General features: G+C 46.6%; 2 protein-coding genes across 2 annotated transcripts; both read left to right on the top strand.

The window, feature by feature from the left end:
- Positions 1 to 2,914: 2,914 nt before the first annotated feature.
- LOC122192717 (feather keratin B-4-like) lies at positions 2,915 to 13,274 on the top strand. The gene is made up of 2 exons (XM_042893370.1): positions 2,915 to 2,957; positions 12,391 to 13,274. The coding sequence occupies exons 1-2, from the start codon at positions 2,944 to 2,946 to the stop codon at positions 12,728 to 12,730; spliced, it is 354 nt and encodes a 117-aa protein (XP_042749304.1). The 5' UTR covers positions 2,915 to 2,943; the 3' UTR covers positions 12,731 to 13,274.
- Positions 13,275 to 20,008: 6,734 nt separating this feature from the next.
- Positions 20,009 to 20,344, top strand: LOC122192718 (probable peroxisomal membrane protein PEX13). The gene has a single exon (XM_042893371.1). The coding sequence runs from the start codon at positions 20,024 to 20,026 to the stop codon at positions 20,342 to 20,344; it is 321 nt and encodes a 106-aa protein (XP_042749305.1). The 5' UTR covers positions 20,009 to 20,023.
- The last annotated feature ends 835 nt before the right edge of the window (positions 20,345 to 21,179 follow it).

The following is a 21,179-nucleotide window of genomic DNA, read 5'->3' as shown; positions in this document are numbered from 1 at the left end:
TTCCTTCCTTCCTTCCTTCCTTCCTTCCTTCCTTCCTTCCTTCCTTCCTTCTCTCCTTCCTTCCCTCCTTCCTTCCCTCCTTCCTTCCTTCCTCTCTCCCTCTCCTTCCCCCCCTTCCTGCCTTTTTCTGAGCTTTTCATCTTTTTTCAGACAATGTTTGCTGCAGGTGATAAGAAATGGCAGCATGGATAAACAGATTATTGTTTTAAATAACTAAACATCTAGCAATTTTGAGAAAGCCCAACAGAATTCATACATGGGACTGCATGTCTTGCTCTGGCATATCAAGACAAGCCTCAGCCTAGAGAGGAGTCTGCCAAAGGGAGATAGCAAAAGATAAAGCAAAAAAAGATAAGTGAAGATTGAGCAACAGCCCTGCTGAGTTAAGTATGCAGATCTCTTATCACACCCACGGTCTCATCACTGAGCAATTTGGTAATGGCAGGAAAGTTGGAGCATGAAGGGAGATGTCAACCGAGACTCCATGGTGTATGCCAAGGGGAGTTGTGAACCCAGGCTCCATCCCATGCCCGGTGCCCACAGTGAGATGGAGTGGGGCTCAGGAGGGGCACAGCAATGGACCCCGTGCCAGTCTGTATCATAGGAAGCACCCGCTGGTTTCTGAAAACTCATTCTTGGTTTTCTTGCACAGAAGGCAGAAGAGGGTGAGCATAAGGCAACCGAAATCCCACAGGAATGAGCTGCCACCTGCCTTCTTCCACGTGGTTTGTATACTCCCAGTCAAATGAGCCCATTGGATGTATTAAATGGTGAGCAGAGACACCCCAAGACCATTGCTGCTTCATTGGGTGGGAAAAGACCAATTGAAAATTGAAAATTTCCTCCTGTTTATGGATAGGGGAAGAAACAGCAGCCCACACCCACCCCAGAGCCCCATGGCAGGGATGTCACCTGTCACGCTGAGCTTCCTGCCCCAGCCATAAGGGAAAACGTGGTTTGCCAGGGAATTGTGGGAAAATGTGGTTTGCCAGGCAATTATGGGATGTTCTTGCTGGAGGTTACCAACTCATCCAACTCAGCACTATGGCTCAGAGGTACGTGACACGGCGTTCATGGGAAGCGCTCGGTGCTGCCCATCCTCTTGGTGCTGTGCACAAGAAATATCTTCAAGCCCTTCGTTTTAATGAACCTACTCTGAGGTTATAGCAGCGTGAGAAGAGCCTTTGTACATTTTCAGCTCATTTGCACAGCACAGACCCCTTGTAGGAGGTAATTCTGATGTTCCCCTGTAAGCCCAAGCAAGCAGTTCTTACCATCATTAATTCAACCTCTCAGGATCTTTTGAAGGAGAACAGCAAAGGGAACAAGAAACCTGTGTGTCTACCTTGTTTCACTCTCTGCAGCTCTGAGGATTGGAGCTAATACTTCATCCTGCTTTGCCCCAAACCTTTTGCCCCTACCAGCAGTTGCATGGACCCCACGCACAGCATCCCATAGGGCTCGGCTGGAGGATGCTGGTTGTCACTGAGGCAACGGCTGCTCCCCGTGGCACCTCTCTAACAGTGGGCATTGCTCTCATCCTCACTCCTTCCCTTCCAAAAGGCAAGAGGAGCATTTCTGAGATGCTTTCTGAGGAGGGAACGTGTCATTTATCTCCCAGCAGCACTCGGAGTGCGTCAGGGCCAACCTCATTTCAGTGCCCCTCATGGACACGTGGTGATGATGACTTTGCTCAGGACTATCCCTCTGGGAAGGAGCTGCTCCCCACCTGACAAGTCGGGCTGCATTGCTGCCTATTTGTATGACCCACCCAGCTCTTTAGTGGGTCATCTGCCCAGTTTTTACCTATGACACAAACGCAGCTTCCTTCCCATGTTATTCAACCGGTTCGTGCCAGCCCATTAAATTACAGTCATCGAAAGGAAAGTCTTAATTGCTCCATTCATTATCATCAGTGGTCATATCCGACAGTTAACTTATTTGCCTGGGAACACCCCACAGGCTTTGCACGGATTTTTAGATGAGATCAACACCAATTGGTCCAATAGGGACAAGGACAGTTGGAGAGAGGAATGCGGCCAACACAGGGGACCCTCTCCAAGGATTTTCTCCACTCAGAGCTCCTCTCTGCCACTAACATCCCCCAGGATGAGGCTGTGATAAGAAAGGCAGACACAACCAGTGGTAAAACAGCTCTGTAAGCAATCCCAGAAACTCACGTCAAACCCTGGCTCCCTTTGGAGCAGGAAGGAGTTGGCACATTTGAATGAGGGATCTCACAGGGTCTGCGATCCCCACATCTGAGAGAGATGTGGCATTTGCCCTCTGCAGCTGAAAGCCATCCCTGGAGGTGTACAGGGCCAGATTGGATGGGGCCCTGGGCAACCTGGTCTAGTATTAAAGGTGGAGGTTGGTGGCCCTGCCTGTGGCAGGGGGGTTGGAGATTCATGATCCTTGAAGTCCCTTCCAACCTGGGCCATTCTGTGATTCTGTGGAACAGGTTTACCACTTCTTTCCTTTTAAAGCTGACCCCATTTCTCCATCACACCACTTAGCCATGGGCGAGCCAACACCACATCCCAGCCTCACAGACCTGCTCTTCTACATCGCTGCCGCTGCAGCGTTGCATCACTTGATCACTGCCTTCACAGTCAGGGGGCTGTCAGCAGTGCAGCAACTTGCAATTTCAACAGCAGGGCGCATCGCACTGCACCGCTCAGCCTTCTCACGCCCACCTCATTCTTTAGTCGCCCCAAAAACACCTTAGGCAACGTCACGGCTCTCTTCACAGCGGAGAAGGGAAACGGTATCAGCGCTGTAGGTGGAGCGACGCCTGTTTGGTTCGGAGAAGTCGGGCTCTGCGCCCTGCAGAGGTCCCTGGAGAGCAGCAGCTCCCCGCGGAGCGGTCCGCGGTGTGCGCAGCGTGTTCCTCCACCGCGGGGCGGTGCTCCAAGACCGCGATTGGAGCTCCGGGATGTTCAGATGGGAGCAGCCCGGTAGGGCTCGGTGGGGCAGGGTTCCATGGGGCGGTGCTCGCTGCAATGCCGGAGACATCAAGGGCTGTTCCAGTGCTTTCTGGCTTGAAGTCATAGAATCATGGAGTAGTTTGAGTAGGAAGGGACCCTAAAAAGTCATCTGGTCCAACTCCCCTGCAACAAAGAGGAACAACTACGGCTCTATCAGATTGCTTGGAGCCCCATCCAGCCTGATTTTGAATGTCTCCAAAGAGGACATTCATCATGTTTTTAAAAGGATGAATTTAATTACTTTGTTCAACGCTCCCCCATCAAAAAGAGAGAAGAAAATGGGGTTTTTCTGAATCTGGGGCTTAAACTTGGTGCTTAGTTAGTCTCTGAGCTAAGCATTGAGGATGGTCAAGAGCAGCAAATGGTGAGAAGGTAACAGACTTAATGCCATTAATGGGAAAAGCCCTTTGTGCTAAGGTGACCCCACAGCTTCTCACCTCCTTTGGAGGTATTTCTTGTACTTGACAGCGTAGCTGCTTGTTTCTCTAGACAGAAGTACTATGAAACAGGGAACTTCAAGGAAATGGGAAACCTTTTTACAGTGCAATTTTGCTGTGGAGGAGAAAATGAACCATATAAATGGATTTCTATGGTGGATAGGAGGTAGAAAGCATTCTCAGCTCATTCCCTTCACTCAAAGGTTCAAAATCACTCTCCTCAAAAGTCACAGGGTCTGCAATCCCCCCAGGTTCCCACTTCTGATATCGATTAATTACGTAGAATGGCCCAAGGCTGATGCTGTGGAAGCTGTTCATAACGAGCTTTTACAAACCCAAACCTGCCACATCACCAGTAAAACCATAACAGATTCCCATCCAGCTTCTGTAGTAACAAGAATTGTGAACAGAAAAATACGGACCTCTGAACAAAGCCCAACATTAGAGATTCAGCTGTGCCCCCTTCACTACCACCTGATAAGCCCAATAAACCACTCAATCCAAGCCCCTGTGTTTATCTGGAGCTGCATTGCCCCCAGCTGCTCGTAGCTCATTGCTCAATGATGAGGGCACCCACCAAACAGAACCACCATTCTGACATCTCCTCTTGGAGGATGGATCTGCAAAGGAAGGAGTGAAGCCAAGAGGCAGCTGTGCCCTGCAGCTCCACTGTGGGACAACTGTGGGTATGCTACAAAGTTCTTGCTTCGGGAAATAGGTTTGGATGGCTCTAAACTGTGTTGTGCACTGCTATGAAGGATTTTGCTGCTGCTGTGTCCAGCTGGAGCAGCCTTACAGCCTCTATGTACTGCAATTTCCTAGATAATGTTTTCTCATTACTTTTGTGGCATCCCAAAGTATTTCAAAGCCTCGAGTTGCAGCATCCTCTCCAAGTGCAATTCGGCTAATTGCAAATGAGCAGCTCGTGGCTCTGTCACTGCTGGAAGAGCTGCGGGAGCTGCAGAGGCTGGCGGTGCCCACAGGAGGGCACAGCTGGGATTGCATTGGGGCTGCTCCTGTCATGAAAGCAAAGCACGCAGCTGCTGTACCTTGTTAGCTAATGGAGCCCAAAGATTATGTGGAAGTGTTTGAAAAATGGTAATAAATGTTGAATGCTACGCTTGGGACCGTGCTAAATGAAAGGTTTTGGGTTGTCGGTGCTGGCTGGTTTGGTTCAGGTGCTGGCAGAGGTGAGAGCAGGTCTGGAGTGAGGATGGACAAGGGGGAATGGTTTGAAACTGAGACAGGAGAGGTTTAGGTTGGACATTAGGAGGAAGTTTTTCACCCAGAGGATGGTGACACACTGGAACAGGTTGCCAAAGGAGGTTGTGGATGCCCCAGCCCTGCAGGCATTGGAGGCCAGGCTGGATGTGGCTCTGGGCAGCCTGGGCTGCTGGTTGGTGACCTGCACACAGCAGGGGTTGGAACTGATGGCCACTGTGATTCTTTTCAATCCAGGCCAATCTATGATATGATATGACTGTGGCTCGGGGGGTGTGCAGGGAGCTGCCTGTCTAGGATTGTCCCTCTGCCCCTCCTCATCCCATGGACAGTTTGGGTCAGGGGTCTGTGACTCCATACCTGTGGGTGTCCTTGGGCTGGGACCATCAGGTATGTTGGGCTTAACCAGCGTGATGGGTCTGTCTGCCTCTGTAGATTGTTTGTTCGTAGATGTCCATTCCTGAATGGCAGAGACAACTTCAATGCCTTCCTAATTTCTCACGCCTTTGGCTTTTAATAAGAAATAATTAAAAAAAAAACCCATGGTGGTTGCCACCCAGCTTATTGAAAGAGCAGACAGCTGTATTGCTTGGGAGCGTTTAAATACAAACTGCGTGTGCTTCCAGTGCAGTGCTGTGCTCCAGAAGTGATGGGGCTCAAAGCTTGGGGATGGGAAGCATCTGAATTTCAAGGCAAGAGGTGGAGAGAACGTGATGAGCAGCAAGTTCCTAAACAAAGAATCTCTCCAGATGAGTGCTGTGCTGTAGCCCCCTAAAACCTGGCTGCAGTGGGGGGTGAAAATCCATGTAGGAGATGCTCTGTGCTGTGGTAGGGGGGTGCAGAAGGAGTCCTCTGTTCTGTGCTTATTGTGCTGATGTGCTGCTTTCGTGACCAGGAGAGAGCTCTCTCTCCTCTGGGTCCCACCTCTGCACTTTGCCCTCCTTTGAATGCACCACATTAGAGAGATGCCCCTGGGCTGCTTGGTGGGGAGTGCAGCTTTGTTATTATTGCTCTCCTGGTCGGCAGATTTGGAGAAGGCTGAAGTCATCCTCAGCTCTGCTGACTCTGGGAAAGTTGTGCTGCTTCAGAACTGCTCTTTCTGAGTTTTCAGCTCCAAGACAATCACCCTGCCTTTATTTCTTCTCAGAAAGAAGAAGCCGTTTCCTCTTTAAAGATGCATCCTTGCTGTGTTTTGTGCTGACCTTTTGGCTACTATGCTGTGATGGAGTGTGCATCTGTGTTCCCTAAACGTTCTACGAATGATGGAACGTGAACTTCTGGAGTTCATTTCCAAATGCAGAAGTAATGGTTGGGGGGCAAATCTAAATGGAATTATTGGTATTTGGTGTCAAGTGACCTCAATTTGCAAATAGCTTAATTTCACACCGCATCAAACAGCATGGCCCAGGGTTCAGAGCAGAGCCCTGACATGTGGCTCTTGGGCTTAATCTCAGCATATGCTGCTGGTTGAATTGATTCACTGTTAGTCATTGTACAGCTGAGTCAGCTTTTACTGTGAGCTGCTCTGAGATCCCAGTGTTACCAGCACAGCAGTGCTCGTCCCCCCAGCACTGCAGTACGGCTGGGGGGTTGCCTGTTTGGAGGCAGCTGAGTTAGAGGTGGGGGGGGGGGGTAAAAATAGAGTGGGCAGTTTGATGCAGTAGAGACTTTATTATGCATTGCATATATATAATAGAAAATAAGGCAAGAACTTCCATTTATTGAGGTGTTACACTGGAGATGGATATTTAAGCAGGCAGTGCTTCAAGAGTGAGTTGTTACACGCAGTGCATCCCCTTGGCTTGAAAGCAGAATCCTGTTTTTCATTAGTTGATGAGCTGTATTTTTGCTTGTTGCATATGTAACAAAGCACAGCACTTACGTGCAGTTTCTCTTTTACAACACCTCCCGTGGAGCAGAGTTGAAAGCAGGAAGAAATGTGCATTTACCAATGCTAGAACAGAAGGACCTGGTTGGTATTGGCATTAGGCTATAGCTGATGCTGCTCTGAGGATGCACTGCCATTTGTGTGAGTGACAATGCTTGGAGTGATGCTCACATATCCTTTACACCAGCAAATGCAGGAAAGTCGAGATGTGGATGCGTTGGAGGTGGTAGGAGGCTGTAGATACAAAGCTTTGAGAGTATAACATGGAGTGGGGTGGTTGTGAGGGTCTGGGACTATCCACAAGCCAGTGGATGCAGCAAGAGATGGCTGCACCCCTGGAATCAGTGCTGAGCTGTGATGTGGGTCTGCGTCTTGCTCTTCATCCATCTTGCTCTTCATTGATGGGGTGGGCACCTCTGGAGCTTAGCTCTGCCCACAGCGGTAGTGGTAGCTGTCAGACCACTGGTACGAACAAGGGTATGAGCTTTGCTGACCCACGTGGACCGGAGCACACACCTGAGGGCGTTCCGTAACACCCACCTGCCTGCAGTGTGGCATGCACAGGTGCTGCCCGTGGGGCTGGGAGAACATCACGTTGCACCCATCAGCAGACTGGTGGCTGTAGGAGGAAGAGTGGCCCTCCACCACGTGCTTCTCCATGCAGCTGGACGTGCACGGTGTGGGGCACTTGGGGCTGCTCTGCACCATCCTCCTGGTAATGCACTGCTTGGCATCCCTGGAAGCACAAGATGCGCATGGCATTGACTTCACCACGCCAGGGCTGTGGCACTGCGTGAATGCTGGTGTGATGTTCTTCGCTCCACCAGGGATGAAGCACTGCTGCTTGTACTGGTACCAGTAGGACATAGTCCTGGACTGGAGATGAATCTAAAAAGCACAGCAGGAGATAAAGGCAGATTAATTCCTTGCAGATTGCTGCTTCTGTCTGATGAGCTCTTCTATGCTGCTGGAGCTTGCTGCTCTGATTCTCAGCCCTCATTCTGTAGCAGAAACCGCGCAGCCTGGCATTTAAATCACATTATTTAATAGCAACAGATGAAGTAGGCAGCTATTATTGCTGGAAGGGCAGTCTGGGGCTCAGCTGCCAAGTGACCTGCATATTTCTGCTACTGAAGCAACAGCACAGCTAGGGTTGGTGCTGAGGTTCTCATCTCGTGTAGTGAAAGCTATTTGCTTTCCAGCTGCTTCAAATGAAGCCAGAATTGCTTTCTGCTAGTACTAGGTAAAGCCGAAGTATTTGCTTGACTAATTTGAATTGCAGCTTGGAAGATCATCAGGGTGATGTGGTAGGAGCTCTTTCTAGGTGCCTGTTCATTAGGGAAAAAGCAACTTTTGAAACCTGGCTCAAGCTGCCCATGTTCAGATAACTAAAAAGTCAAATATAACTCCATCTCAGGATGCAGTTGTGTGGTTGCCCTCCCAGCTCTTCCATCTCCTGCTCTTTCTCTCCTGAGTTTGCTCAGTAGGAGCTGGGGACCAAAGGGCTGCAGGAATCACGTAGGTCTGCTCATAGCTGTGGAGCACCCAGTGCTGCCCTACTCAATTCCTGGTGGTAGAGGCACTGCCTAATGTGGGCCATCAGACCTGCTTCTGTCACACCTGGAAGGTATGAGGTGTCCAAACGCAGGGGGAAACTGCTGAGGCCTCAGATTTCCTAATTAAAACTCAAAATCTGACTGCAAATCAGCTTCGCTCAGCGCTAGCAAATGATACTCGGGCGTCTGTGTGTTGCAAGGTGGTGGCAGCTGCGTTTGCAACCAGACAGGGCTGCCCTGAGAACAAAGCTCTGAGGGTCAGGTCCCACCGGTGCAATTTGTTTGCAGAGGGATCAGCAGAGCTGGGAGGCTGCAGGAAGCTGGGTCAGCATCTTCCTGCTGCAATCTGAGAGCAGGTACTCCCTGAGTTTGTAAAACAAACAGAACAGCAAAGCCTCTGTGGCACTGTAGAAATCACCTAAACCAGATTGGTTACTATGGTAGAGGGCAGCTGCCCGCAGAGTTGCTCAAATTACTGAAATCACTGCTCTCTGTTGCAGCAGAAGTGTAGAATTCAGGATTTTCAAAGCAAATTAAAGATACTAACATTGCCAGATCACCACATCCCAAACAGAGAGAGCTTCTGTAAATCTCAGGTTTAGCTTTAAATGCCTCTATCTATGCCTACAAACAGGAAAGAGCTAAAATTTTTCAGAGGAAGCAGCCAACTTATTTCTCATTGCAGCATTTCTGGAGGTTCAGGTGCAAACCGAAAGCATCAGCAAGAGAACATTTAGCTAATTAGAAATAAAAGCAGGCAAAAGAACTTACCGAGCTCAGAGAGGAGAGTAAGAACTGGATTGGAGGTGTGCAGATATGTGTTTTTATATGGTCTCTGACACTGCCTGGAAAACCTGAGCCATTGTGGATCAAATCCTAATATGGGGGAAATTTGTTCAGGAGCAGCTTTCATTGGTTGTAATTATTTTACTCGCTGGGGATTATTAGTGCACCATGATCCCCAAATAGCATGAAATGTACCTCACACCCTGCTGGGTTCTTTCAATGCTGAATCTTTATGGGATGAGCAGGGCTGGGAGGGATGCTCCCAACGCCTGGCATTCATTGTGTGTCTGATGCGATGCTTTTTAAAGGTTACGGGTCCCTCCCTGGCTTTATGAGGCTTCGTGTCTGGTGCTCTTACAGCTGGAAATGGGGTTAAAGGATGGAGTGGGCATTGCCCCGTGCTGCCCCAATGTGCATCCTTCAAATTGCTGCCCGTGATTGCTGTGATGGAGACCAGCTTGGAGACCTTTGCTCCTGTACAATTTTAATGAGAGGTTCGTTGATGAAGATGTTGTTTCAGAGCCTCTGTCAGTGCTATTCTGTTCTATGTGTGGGTAAATGTAGGCCTGTATGGGTGTGGTACCTGGGATTACCAATAGAGCAAAGCTGAGCTATGATGTATGGGCACTGATGCAGGTCGTGGTATGAGTTGTGATGGCAGTTCAACCGAAATTCACTCTTTTTGCCATTTCTTCCCCTTTTTCCAGCTCAGAGCATCTCCTTAGGAAACTGCTGGCTGATTTTTATAACTTTTCATAAGGGCAGGTAGTGACAGGAAATGATTTGAAACTGGAAGAGGGGAGATTTAGACTAGATATCAGGAAGAAATTCTTCACTATAAGGATGGTGAGACACTGGAATAGATTGCCTAGTGAGGCTGTGAATGCCCCCTCCCTAGAAGCATTGGAGGCCAGGCTGGATGGGGCTCTGAGCCACCTGGTCTATTTGGAGGTATCCCTGCCTATAGCAGTAGGGTTGGAATTGGATGAATCTAAAGGTCCCTTCCAACTCCAAGCATTCTATGATTCTATTATCTTAGTGGTTTATTTTCATGATACTATGGAACTTGTAAATATGATGCACAACTGATGACTGAAGAATCCCACTGGTTCAGATAAATGCTGAATAACTCCATGCTCCATCAGCACCTGAGTACCTGGAGGTATTGATAGCTCTCTGTTTATTTCTTGACACGAGGAAGACTATTTCCATATTTACATTTAAACCTTTGCTTCTTCAGGTGCTGAAATGTAATTCCCAAGCGTTTTCAAGCTGTTGAGTTGGTGCATGTGCTGTTGTCCTGCTTTATTTGCTTCTGGCTGCTTTAGGTGGTGAAACTTGGCTGAGGTTCAGCAGTTGATGATGCATCACTGCTTTCTTTGTCCACTGGTGCTTGCTTGAGCTGTAATGCTCTTGTTAAAACATCCATGTGACATTGTCAGCTGTGTAGAACATTAATGAGCTTTTACGATGTGCTTGAGAATGCTTTCAAAAGGCGCCTGGGCACCTAATGCTGGTGTTAGCCTTTGTGTGCTGCACGTGGGCCCTGCAGTGATGTTGAGCGTAGGCAGAGCGGCTCTCTCCTTTTCTTCAACACAATGTTATTAACACATTTTAAAAAGAAAATTCAGCTCTTCTGTCCTCTGTTGTCTAACTTGAAAGCGATGATTTGATTTTTGAATTCCACCCTTCTTAAGGACTTGGGTTGGGGTTACATTGCTCTCTGATTTTGGCTGAGGCAAAGGTGTATGTTGCAATTTGCATGGTTATCTTCTATTATAGGAAAGGCAGGGCTAATTCCCCAAAGGAATGACAAGCGTCTCAGGATCATAATGATCAAGGATTGCATGAAGATAAATCTCAGTTTGCAATTAAAGGAATGTGAAAATCTTGGGGGTTTCTAACCCCCAGTAACACATAAGGTAGTGGGGGCTGGTATTGTTCTTCCAAGACGTTTTTCTACCAGTCTGATATGAGGTTCACTTTGAGATCTGTTGGTAGGCAGAAACTATTCTGCAGCTTTTTTCCATGTCTTTTCCTTGATACTGCGCTGCTGTTCAGAGAGGGAAGGCTTTGAGATGTCCTGTAACAGAGCAGCCCCAGCAAGTCCTCTCTACTGTCACAAGAGCAGCAAAATGTAAATCAGAATGGATGTGGGGAGCATCTGTATGGCACGGCCCATTGCATCTGTTGCTGACTCTGCTGCTGAGTGGTGGTGAACCTCAGCGTCCATCAGTGTGTTTAATGCTGATGGTAACCCCATACCAGCAGTCACGATTCATCAGCAAAAGGAACTCGATGTTCTGGGTATGTAATGTGTTATTACCATGGATTTAGGCGCCCTTTTATTGAACAAATGATTTGCTGGCAAAAATGAGCTGTCAAAGTCTTGCATAAGCCACACCCTATCTATTGCCTTTTTGTCATGTCCTTTATCAGGTCATAATTTACAGCTTTGCAGCAGAGGATGCTTAATTTTATATAAGATATAGTCTTATTTTTTTTCTTCCCATTTTATTTATTTATTTTTTTTCTGGTCAAAGCTTGCATTTTTAAAGACACGTGTGCCTTGTGTCTAATTGGAAGAGCTGCGCTGACTGATTTGGATATACTGCTCCAGAATTCAGCCTGAAGAAGCCTACAGAATGCCCAGGCTTTGAGCAGGCTTTGCATCAGCCTGATTTCATCACCAAATTGTGAACACAGCTTCCCCATGCCAAGAACGCAGCATATCCCTCACTTTTGCAACTCTACCTAGGCTGAGTCAAAGACCTCTTCTTCCAAGCAGGCATTTGGCTGTTGGCTGCTGAATCCTCTCATGGAGGAGACACTGAATATGAACAGTGTGGTCCTTTAGTTTTTTTCTCTGACACGCAGAGTATCCCCTCCATGTCAACTTCTGAAATAGACAAGAGGTGGAAGGGCAAGCTAATAATTACAAAGGGTGATTTATTAAAAACAATTGACATTCATTAACGACGTTAAGTCTTGAAAGAAACGTGTTTAGTAATTGATTGGGATGCTATGCATGCAGGTGACTCAGGTGCTCTGGGCAGTCTAAAAGCCAGTATAAAAGCACTCAGCATCAGGCCGTGTCCGACCATTTCTCTTATTTCTGTTGCGCAGTAGGTAAGCTTGATTTGAATTCTTCTTTCTAAAGAAACCTTTTTTGTTTTCCTGTTTTAAGTCAGGGTGAATCCTATGCAAATGTTCTGTGGTATCAAGCTCAAGTTTTCTTGATGTAAATACATCATATTGTGGCTGTTAGGCTCTTGGCTGTGGTAAATGCTGATCTTCCAATGCTGTCAGGACGATTAACTCCTATTACTTATTCACGAAGTCTCATTTCCACATCTGATGTTTGATATAAGCCTTATAGGTGATGTTTTCCAAGAACCCAGCTATGAAAAACTCTGCCTTTCCCTCTAACCTGTTGGTAGCTCTCTATTCTAACATTTGATCGTAGAGCTTGTAAGAATTTATCCTTCTTCCTATATTGTTCCCTTGCACCTCAGATCAACCGTCTCCCAAATGACGCACTCCTTAAGCCCGTGCACTGATGGCAGTCCCTCACTGTGTGGGGTGGCTGTGCCACAGCCCGTGGCCAACAGCTGCAACGAGCCCTGCGTGGTGCAGTGCCCCGACTCGACGGTGGTCATCTACCCTCCGCCAGTGGTTGTCACCATCCCTGGACCGATCCTCAGCACCTTCCCTCAGCAGAGCACCGTGGGGTCTGTGGGAGCCCCTGAAGTTGGAAGTGGCTTCAGTGGTGCCCCTGCTCCTGGGGGTCTGCACGTCTCTGGGGGTGCCCGGTGGGCTCGGGGGTACCCGGTTGGGAGCTGCAAACCGTGCTGACCCTGGCGAGGAGCTGCTGGAAGAGGAACATCCAGGAGATGCTGAGCAGAATGTAGACCTGTAGCTAAAGCTCCAGCATTTGGAAGATCCAAAGAATCTTTGAGGCTGTCAGTGAAGTTAATCTGCAGATGTTCCAATCTTCTGAAGAACAAGAATCCATTCACGTCCTCCTCATATTACCCTTTGCTTTCTTTTGCTTTCCCAATGCTTTCCCATCTTCCTAAGTGCTTTGTTCTCAGTGCAGTGGACTGAGTTTGTAATCCAGTAGGACGCCTGTAGGTATCATTGTGACAGTGCGTAGGGATCAGGCAACGATCCCATTTTAGCTTGCTTTGTCAGTGCTTTCTGTGGGTAATGAGGTGTAAGAAAGGGTCTTGGAATCGACCAGCCCATGCTCTGTGCTTTAGGTCTGTCTCTGCAATAAGGAAACAGCACCAGTCATTATATGAATCACCTCGCATCAAATCACAGGTTGAAAGCAATTTGTAATCTGCACCATATAATTCTGCCTCTGTATGATCTGCTTCTTTCTCATTAAACATGACCTTGCAATATGTTCCTGGGCTCTGCGTGTGTGTGTATTCCTCTGCTCCTGGTTTGTCTCTGCCCTGCAGCACTGAGCTGATCCTATCGCCCTGCTCTGGGACGGCGATAGCCTGAAGAGATCTGGGAATTGCTGTGTGCACCTCCCTGCCATTGCTGTCCCTTAGCAAAAACTACTGCTCACAGCTCTGCTTCTATTCCTGGTTACGTGAAGCTGCTGAATCAAAGCTGGCTTTTATTTTCAGTGTGTTTTCATTGCCAGGTTTCATCAGGCTTAACCTCCCTATGGCAGTGTTAAGAGCATTGGTGGTGCATGGAATTTTGTGTTTCTAGGATGAAACCAATGCCATTAGCTTTGTGTCAGGCTTTGCTGCTTTGCTACAGAACTCTGGAATTATGGTTGGGTCCATTTATGGAACTTCAGATTTCCTCAGGAATTTATAGATAGTAATAAAGCATAATAATGCTAGAACGTTACCTTACTTGGGAGTAGCTGCTCTTTGGAGACGTATCCTCACGTAAGGAAAGCAGAGCACGCGGGCACCATAATGGTGCGTAATTGGTGGCTGGATGAGATGGTTCAACCAGCTTCAACCACATAAATCCTTCCCTACAAAAGAAATCCCCTAAGCCTCAACAGCCAGACGAAGGGATCTTTATTACTCTGCTCGTGGCATATTTGGAAATAAAACTGGGTAATAAACTGGAGTGTAAATTTACCCTTTCTGTGTAATAGGTCGAGACTTTCAGTCATCACAAAGCATCGAGTCGTTAGTGAAAGGGAGAAGTTTTGCTGGTGGATTTCAATGGAGCTATTTGCAGTGCATCTTTTATTCTTTTAGATATTAAGTACCTGAGGAGGACCCTGGTGTGGTTTGTAAGGTAGTAGAAGCATCGTTCATATCTCTTAGGTTGATTATTTGCATTATGAGGTTGGGATATTCATCTAAAGAGAACTAAGATTTGAAATGATTCTCATTTCTGCTTCTGATAAAGCAGATTCCTATACCACTTTGCCTTCCTCTCTGTGATGTTGTACTCTAAGACATCATCCAGAGGCATTCACAAAGGGACTCAACGTCTCATCTGGGATAGGCTTGCCCTTTATAAGAGCTTCTTGCTCTGGCTGTGTATCTTTGTGCTGAAAGCATTATCCTGCAGTGTGCCTCACGTGGGCTGCTCACAAGGTGCATTCAAATTGGCAGTTTCCCACATGCATGCAGTAAATACATCCTGCTGCAGTCTGCCATTCGGAAGTTTAGGGGAAATTATAGGAGTTAGTTTTCTGTTAACTAAATTAGCCAGCCATCCCCTGTGGTTCTCTCAGGCAGACAGAGTTCCTCTAATCATTCCACTGTTCTTAAGCCTTAGGGCAAAAAGTCCTACAAAACGGGGAAGTGCCCTTTACCCACTATTGTGACAGGTGTATGAGAAACTGAGGGAGACCTTGGGATTAATCCATGGGAGGAGAGCATCAGTGCTATTGGCTGATGCACAGAGGGGTAAAGAGATGGTTTGAGCTGCAGTTCTGTGATTTGGGTCTGCTATGATCACCCTGATGTTCTTCATAGGTACAGAGCTGCCTGGTAATTAAAGGCACCCAAGGGAGACGAGCTGAAGTTATTGTGGTGGGAGCCTCGAACCTTATTCAAGGTTTTCCCTGGGGAATCTGGCCCTTCCTGCTGCTGACTGCAGCTGGCAGGATTATACAGAGCATCAGAACAATTTTTGCTCGTTTCAAAGCATTGTACTGATCTGCTGCCTGTGTCCTGCTAGGAGGTGAGGGTGGAGGAGGGTGCTAACCTTACCATCTCACCAGGGTGTCCTTATCTGACCCCATCTTGTTTGAAGTAGGGCAAAAAGTGGTGAGGTCTAAGCCTGGCCCGTTTCCTGCGCTTCTTCTCAGATGAAGAATTGGGTCTGTGGGCCTTGTCCTCTCCTGTGCTTCAGTCCAAGGTCAAATTCTTTGCCCAAAAGTACCAAGGATATGAAGAAATGGGCTCAACAGAAGGAAAAGCATCTACAGCACAAGGGAGTCTTTGCCAGCTATCATCATTTTTCTGCCTATGGACGCAGCTTCAGCACTCTCTGCTGAGAAAATGCTGATGTGGGTGGGTACCATGAGAGAAAGAGTATGTAGGGTATCTCTCAGAAATCAGCCTGGAGGTGCCCCCTCAAAGTCACATCTACAACAGCCTTTTTGACTCTTGGTGATGTCTTTGATGTGCAAGTGGGTCTTGCACGGGCTCCATGCAGCTGTGTCTAGGGTGTGCTTGTTGAACCACCTCATTTTGTGCCAGATTATAATCTTTACTATTTTAAATCTAAATCAAGGCTGCTCAGTGTTCCAGGGGAACATAGTATAGGCAGACAGGAACTGCTTGAACAGCCTGGCTGCTCAGTTTGCAAAGCAGAGGACTTCTCCATAGGTCACAACTTGGTTGCCTTTGGTCTTTTCTCTTGAGTGTCTTTCTCTAACCTTAAGAAGCATTGCTATCTTTCCTTGGCAGACCACCTGAACGTAAGTTTCACTCAATAATATTTCCTTTGGAAGTCATTTGTCAAGCACAAAACACAGTTTGATCCAGGAGTGCACATGTAGCAGTTACAGACAGACAACTGGGGTGATTTTCTGGAGAAGTGTTGAATAAATTCAGGGTCATGGGTTAATTAAAAATGGTAGAACTTCTTCCTAATTTGGGAAGCAAGTTGGGGCTGGAATATGTCAGATGGAGATGTGACAATGCTCCCTGGCACCTGAAGTCTAAACCTCCATCTTAGTGTATGTTTTGTCAGTAGAACTGCTGCTGGTCCCTTTCTGCTGGTGTGTCAGCAAAGACAAAAAGAGAAGACTAGACAGCTGATGTTACTATGCAGAGTCATTTTAATGAATAAAGAGTGAGAAGTTACAGAAATAATAAGTTTGCAGCTTTACAAAAGGGTCTTCAGCAAGTAGAGTGGGTCTGATGCCAGATGATGATTTCTCTTCGTGGAATTTGAAAGTCCAGGCATGTTTCTTGGTCAGAGTTGCTCATAAATTCTGATCACTACCATATGAGGCACAGCGTGGCTACGTAACAGGAGCTTCTTTCCATGTTGTCTTTGGAGAAGTTCATAATGGAGCAAAGTGGACTTCTTCATAGCAGTTAAAGTCTGATTCTCAGTGACAAAGAACTATATATATCACTATAGCAACACAAAGTGGCTGTAAATTAATTTAAAAGGAAATTTTCTTACCCATCTAGTGGAGTAAAGCAAGACTTTCAGCAAGCTTTACAGCTGCCTCAATACTTTACAGATGCCTCAATACTTGCTCTAATTCAAATTGCCCTTTAGAGTGATAGCAGAAGAGATAGAAATATTAGAGGGTTACATATAGGGTAGGGTTAATGCAGCCTGGCACCCACATGTCTCACTGAACACAGCCAGAGGTGTGGGTACCCAGCGTTTCTCAGCATCATGAACTTAGCAAAGGATCTGTCTCATTTCTTGACTGCCTTTCTGCTGGTTTAGCATGGATAGCACCTTCAATACCAGTATCTGTGGCCAAGCTGAGAAAAGAAGGGGTGGCGGTGCCCAAAATCAAAGAAGTCTCCATGCCCATAATAACCCCCATGAACATTCAAGCTCCTGTTCCCATACAGGCTTCCAAGGCTTCTGTTGTAGCCATAAGGGCTCCAGTGTTGGTTGTAGTCATGGTGGTGGCCCCAGTGGAGGCCATACGGGTGCCTGAATCGGTGGTCATTCAGGCCCAAGAAACCATGCAGGTCTTCCTGGCAGAAGGGTGAGTAGTGCTCGTTGTTGTAGAATTCCCTGTGGAAAGTCATTGCTGGTTGTTGGAGGGAAACCTGAAACACACAGCAGGGAACAGAGTGAGTCCATGTCCTCACCAAAAGACTTTTCACTTCTTGGCCACCTCATTTGTCTGTTTAGCCTTCTGAATCCCCCCAAACGTTTTTCCTCATATAGAATCATAGAATGGCTTGGGTTGGAAGGGACCCTCAAGGATCATCCAGTTCCAACCTCCTTTGCCACAGGCAGGGCCACCAACATCCAGATCTGCTACAAGCCCAGGTTGGCCAGTGCTCCATCCAACCTGCCTTTGAACACCTCCAGTGATGGGGCATCCACAGCCTCCCTGGGCAAAACACAGCGTCCGACAGTAGTTAGAAAACACTGCTGACAGTAGTTGGAAAACACCAGCTGAGAACTGACACACACATGTATTTTTACAGCACGCATACACATATATATACACAAAGACATATCAAGAAGAGTAGAGTAGAGGCAGTGTGGACTTACCCGGTTCACCGAGGAGAGGAACTCGAGAGAAGCGAATGAAGCTCTGGAGTTCAAGGTCTGTATATATACCCTCTCGAACTCCAGAGTTAGCTCCACGATGGATCTTATTGCGTGCATTATTGCTCCAACTGATGTAATCAGAGTCAGTGATTTTCATATTTTTCAAATTCGATGTGATGACACACCTGTAATACCTCCAGAATTTCTTTCATCTTAAAACAGGAAGAAATAGGCTCAGCACATTTTTAGTAAAATTGCATGGAATTCTTTGTAGTTGTGTGGATGGTATGTTTAGGCCATTACCGGTTGCGCAATCTGTGTGTAGATGCACCATTCACTTGGGATTTTAATTTGTGGTATAATGTGGAGGGGAGAAGAGGAGGCTTTTTCTGCTGTGTTGAGAGGCAGTGTTCTGTAGATACTCTGTTCAGCAATGCTGTGTCCTGTGCTTCGTGCCTGGTGATACTGGTGGGGTTCTCTTGCCAGAAGCGTTGGTTTTGTTCCTCATTCCATAGCTCTGATATTCAAGAAACTTCTCCATTTCTGCTCTCAGGACATTCCCATGTATTTCTTCCTATTTTGGAAACGGATTTTTAGCTTTTGACTTGTGTAGAACATACAGTGCATCACCTTATTAGGACACAGAAACAAGAGAGCTTCTATGTCGTAACTGACCATATTATTAAATCTCGTGGTGTCTTTTGGTGACAAACCATTAATATTAAAATACTGCAACACTTTGCAAACTGAAAACATTAATGAGTGTTTATGAAGAGCTTTGGTATTCAAAATTCTGAGGATGCCTCAACATTCTGCTTGCTCATTATTATCCTTACTTTATAGTCAAATTAACGGAGGAAATTAGGTGAAGGTCATGCAAGGAGTTCTACAGAAAACTCCAGTATTCTTCACAATTGTACTATGTTTGATACATGAGGTTGATTCTTCACTAAGAAAATATTAAATCACTGTCTTGGGAAGCAGCATTTAGCAAAATCTCCACAAATTCTTATTATTTATTATTTTCCAGTCCTACTTCGTGCTTGTTTTCTTCATTGCGTTCTGCTGAGCTCACAATCACGTCCTCCAGTGAATTAAGGTGTAAACGATGCAGTCGTTCCATTCTTGTTGAAGACATTATTTCTGCTTACGCAGCAGCGTGACTTTTATTCACAATCAACATTTCGGAGGAATGCAATTAGGATTTATTTGTTGGCTGTGCTGGTTCTCTTTGCTGCAGTTGCTCAGTAGTGTAACAGAAAATTCCACAGGAAGACCCTGCCACAATACATCAGAGTTTCTGATGATCCAAATGTAGGAAGATTTTGTGTTGTAAGGAAATTTCCTCTCTCTCTAATGGCTTTGGGAGCTTACAGATGCCTGTATTACATTTAAATAAACTCAAGTTTTGACAGCGAAGACAATAAAATGGTATCAGGAATGTAGTTGACCTAGAACATTGTAAGATGAAAGAAACCTGTAATATGTGTGACATAAGTGAGGCTGAGAACACACTAATAATCCCAAACAATGAAGAAAATTATATTAATTGAAGATATGATGAGTACAGGCAAATTTATTCTCCAACCAATAAGGCTACAAACCTTTTGAATATGCAAGGCGGCTTAGATAAGCCACCAGGGCAAAGAAACAGTATAAAAGGGCTCTGAGCTCCACGCTCTCTATCAGCTCTCTCACCTTCCTCCTCCTGGTGAACTCGGTAAGCCTTCATGAGAATTAGAAATACTGGCTTAATAATTTGTTAGGATTATTGCAGCTTCCTGAATTTTGAGGTTTTGCTGTCTTGTATCCGCGCTCACAGCTTTGCAGAGTGGGCAGGTTCAATGCTTTGGTGCTGCTTTAGATGTTCTGATGTGTGCTAGTGATTCTGTAGCTTCTTGGGTGGGTTAGCATTTGCAGATCCCATTCTGAAGTCAGTGTGGACTGAAGCTGTGGATCCAGCAGCTGTGGTGAGTCATTTTGGCAAACACCAGATGATTCAAGCTTTACTTAACCTTAAAGCTCTTTCTTTTTAACTCTCCTGAAGGCTGTCTTGACAAATTCAGGAATGCAGAGCTTTACACAAAGCTGATATCCTAAAAGAAGTTTAGGATTGATAACTCCTCACCATATTCACTAAAAATAATCCTGAAGCAGCGGTAGGTTAGCTCGGAGTTGTGGCAGGTCTGTTCCACAGTTGGTGAGCAAGAAGGGAAATGAAATGGTTTAAAATATTTGGTTAATTGGGAAAAAAATCTGATGATGGTAGATGGGTGAAGTTGAGAGAAGGGGAATGGGAGAAGAGGTGTAACAAAGAAATTGCATCTGTCCTTGGCCCCCTGGGACCACTCAAGAGGGCTTTGGGCTCTGAGCTGTGACTGTGAAGCGTTTCTCACTTTGGCTCTTCTTTGTGCTGCTGTGTTCCAGGTTTGCCCTCAGTGCAGAAAGATGACTTTCCTCCACGATGACTGCTACTTCCCCAACAGTTACAGGGGCCTCCACAGCTACCGGGGCTATGACTACAGCAGCCCCTACAACTACAGGGGCTTTGGTGGCCTCTACGACTTTGGGGACCGCTATGGCCATGATGGTCTGTATGGTCACTGGGGCTTCTATGGCTCTAGGGACCACTATGGCTTTGGAGGTCTGAATGGTGGCTACAGGGGCCTGTATGGGGACTGCTATAGCTACCCCAGCTGGTACAGCAGCCGCTACGGTCACCACTTCGGTTCACGATACGGTCAACGCTACGGCTACGGGGGCTGGTAAACCCAGCAGCAGTGGTGCTGATATGTGAGGATCAACCCCAGCCTGGAATGATGACGAATCTCGGCGGCGTCTTCCTAATGCACAGAGCCCAGTGACAGCAGCTTCCCTCTGCGGAGGCACTGAGGCTCTGCTCTGCTGCTCAAGTGTTCAAAATGAATGTTCTTTTCCTGCTCTGTTTGCTGTCTTGCCTCCCAAACTCTCCTCTTCATCCACTGCAGGAGCAAAAGCTTGCTTCTCCTCAACACCCATTCTGTACAATCTCCAGAAATGCTGCTGGAGTGTCTGGCTTTTGTGTTTGTTGCAGTGATGTACAAAATGTATTCTGAATGAATAGTTACAGGCACGGTGTACCATGCCTTGGGGAATGTAGTCTTTCTGTTCTGGAATATATCTGCCTTTCATATTAAAATCTGTGCTTCATCAATACCGTATTTCTGTGTTTTTGTGTATTTTTTTGTTTTAAATTTTTCACTTCCATTTCAAGAGCATCACAGATGTGATGTCTGAAAGTTATCCTTACCTTTGTGCACTCCTGGATTCTGTCACAGATCCTTATCCTCCTGGCACTGGGAAACACAACTATGTGCAGCTGCAACAAAGTTCAACTTCATCTCTGCATTTTTCAGCAGCACCAGGCTCTTGCTTTGTGTACTTCAAACCAGTGGTTCATTTAAAAACACATAGGTGCTCCTGTTGGGCTAATGGGATGTGATTAGGACAGGACTCCTCAGCAGCTGTGACACCAGGTCCATTGGAGCCACATCACGCTCCTTCTCCCATGGAAGTTGAACTTGGTGATCTTTTTAAGGCTCCTTTCAACCTGTCCCATCCATGC

This window comes from Lagopus leucura, unplaced genomic scaffold (genome assembly GCF_019238085.1).
Source record: "Lagopus leucura isolate 7727_CA_CO unplaced genomic scaffold, USGS_WTPT01 189-0_obj-0_obj, whole genome shotgun sequence".
NCBI lineage: Eukaryota > Metazoa > Chordata > Aves > Galliformes > Phasianidae > Lagopus > Lagopus leucura.
The sequence above is the reverse complement of the archived record's forward strand: the minus strand, read 5'-3'. Positions and strand labels throughout refer to the sequence as shown.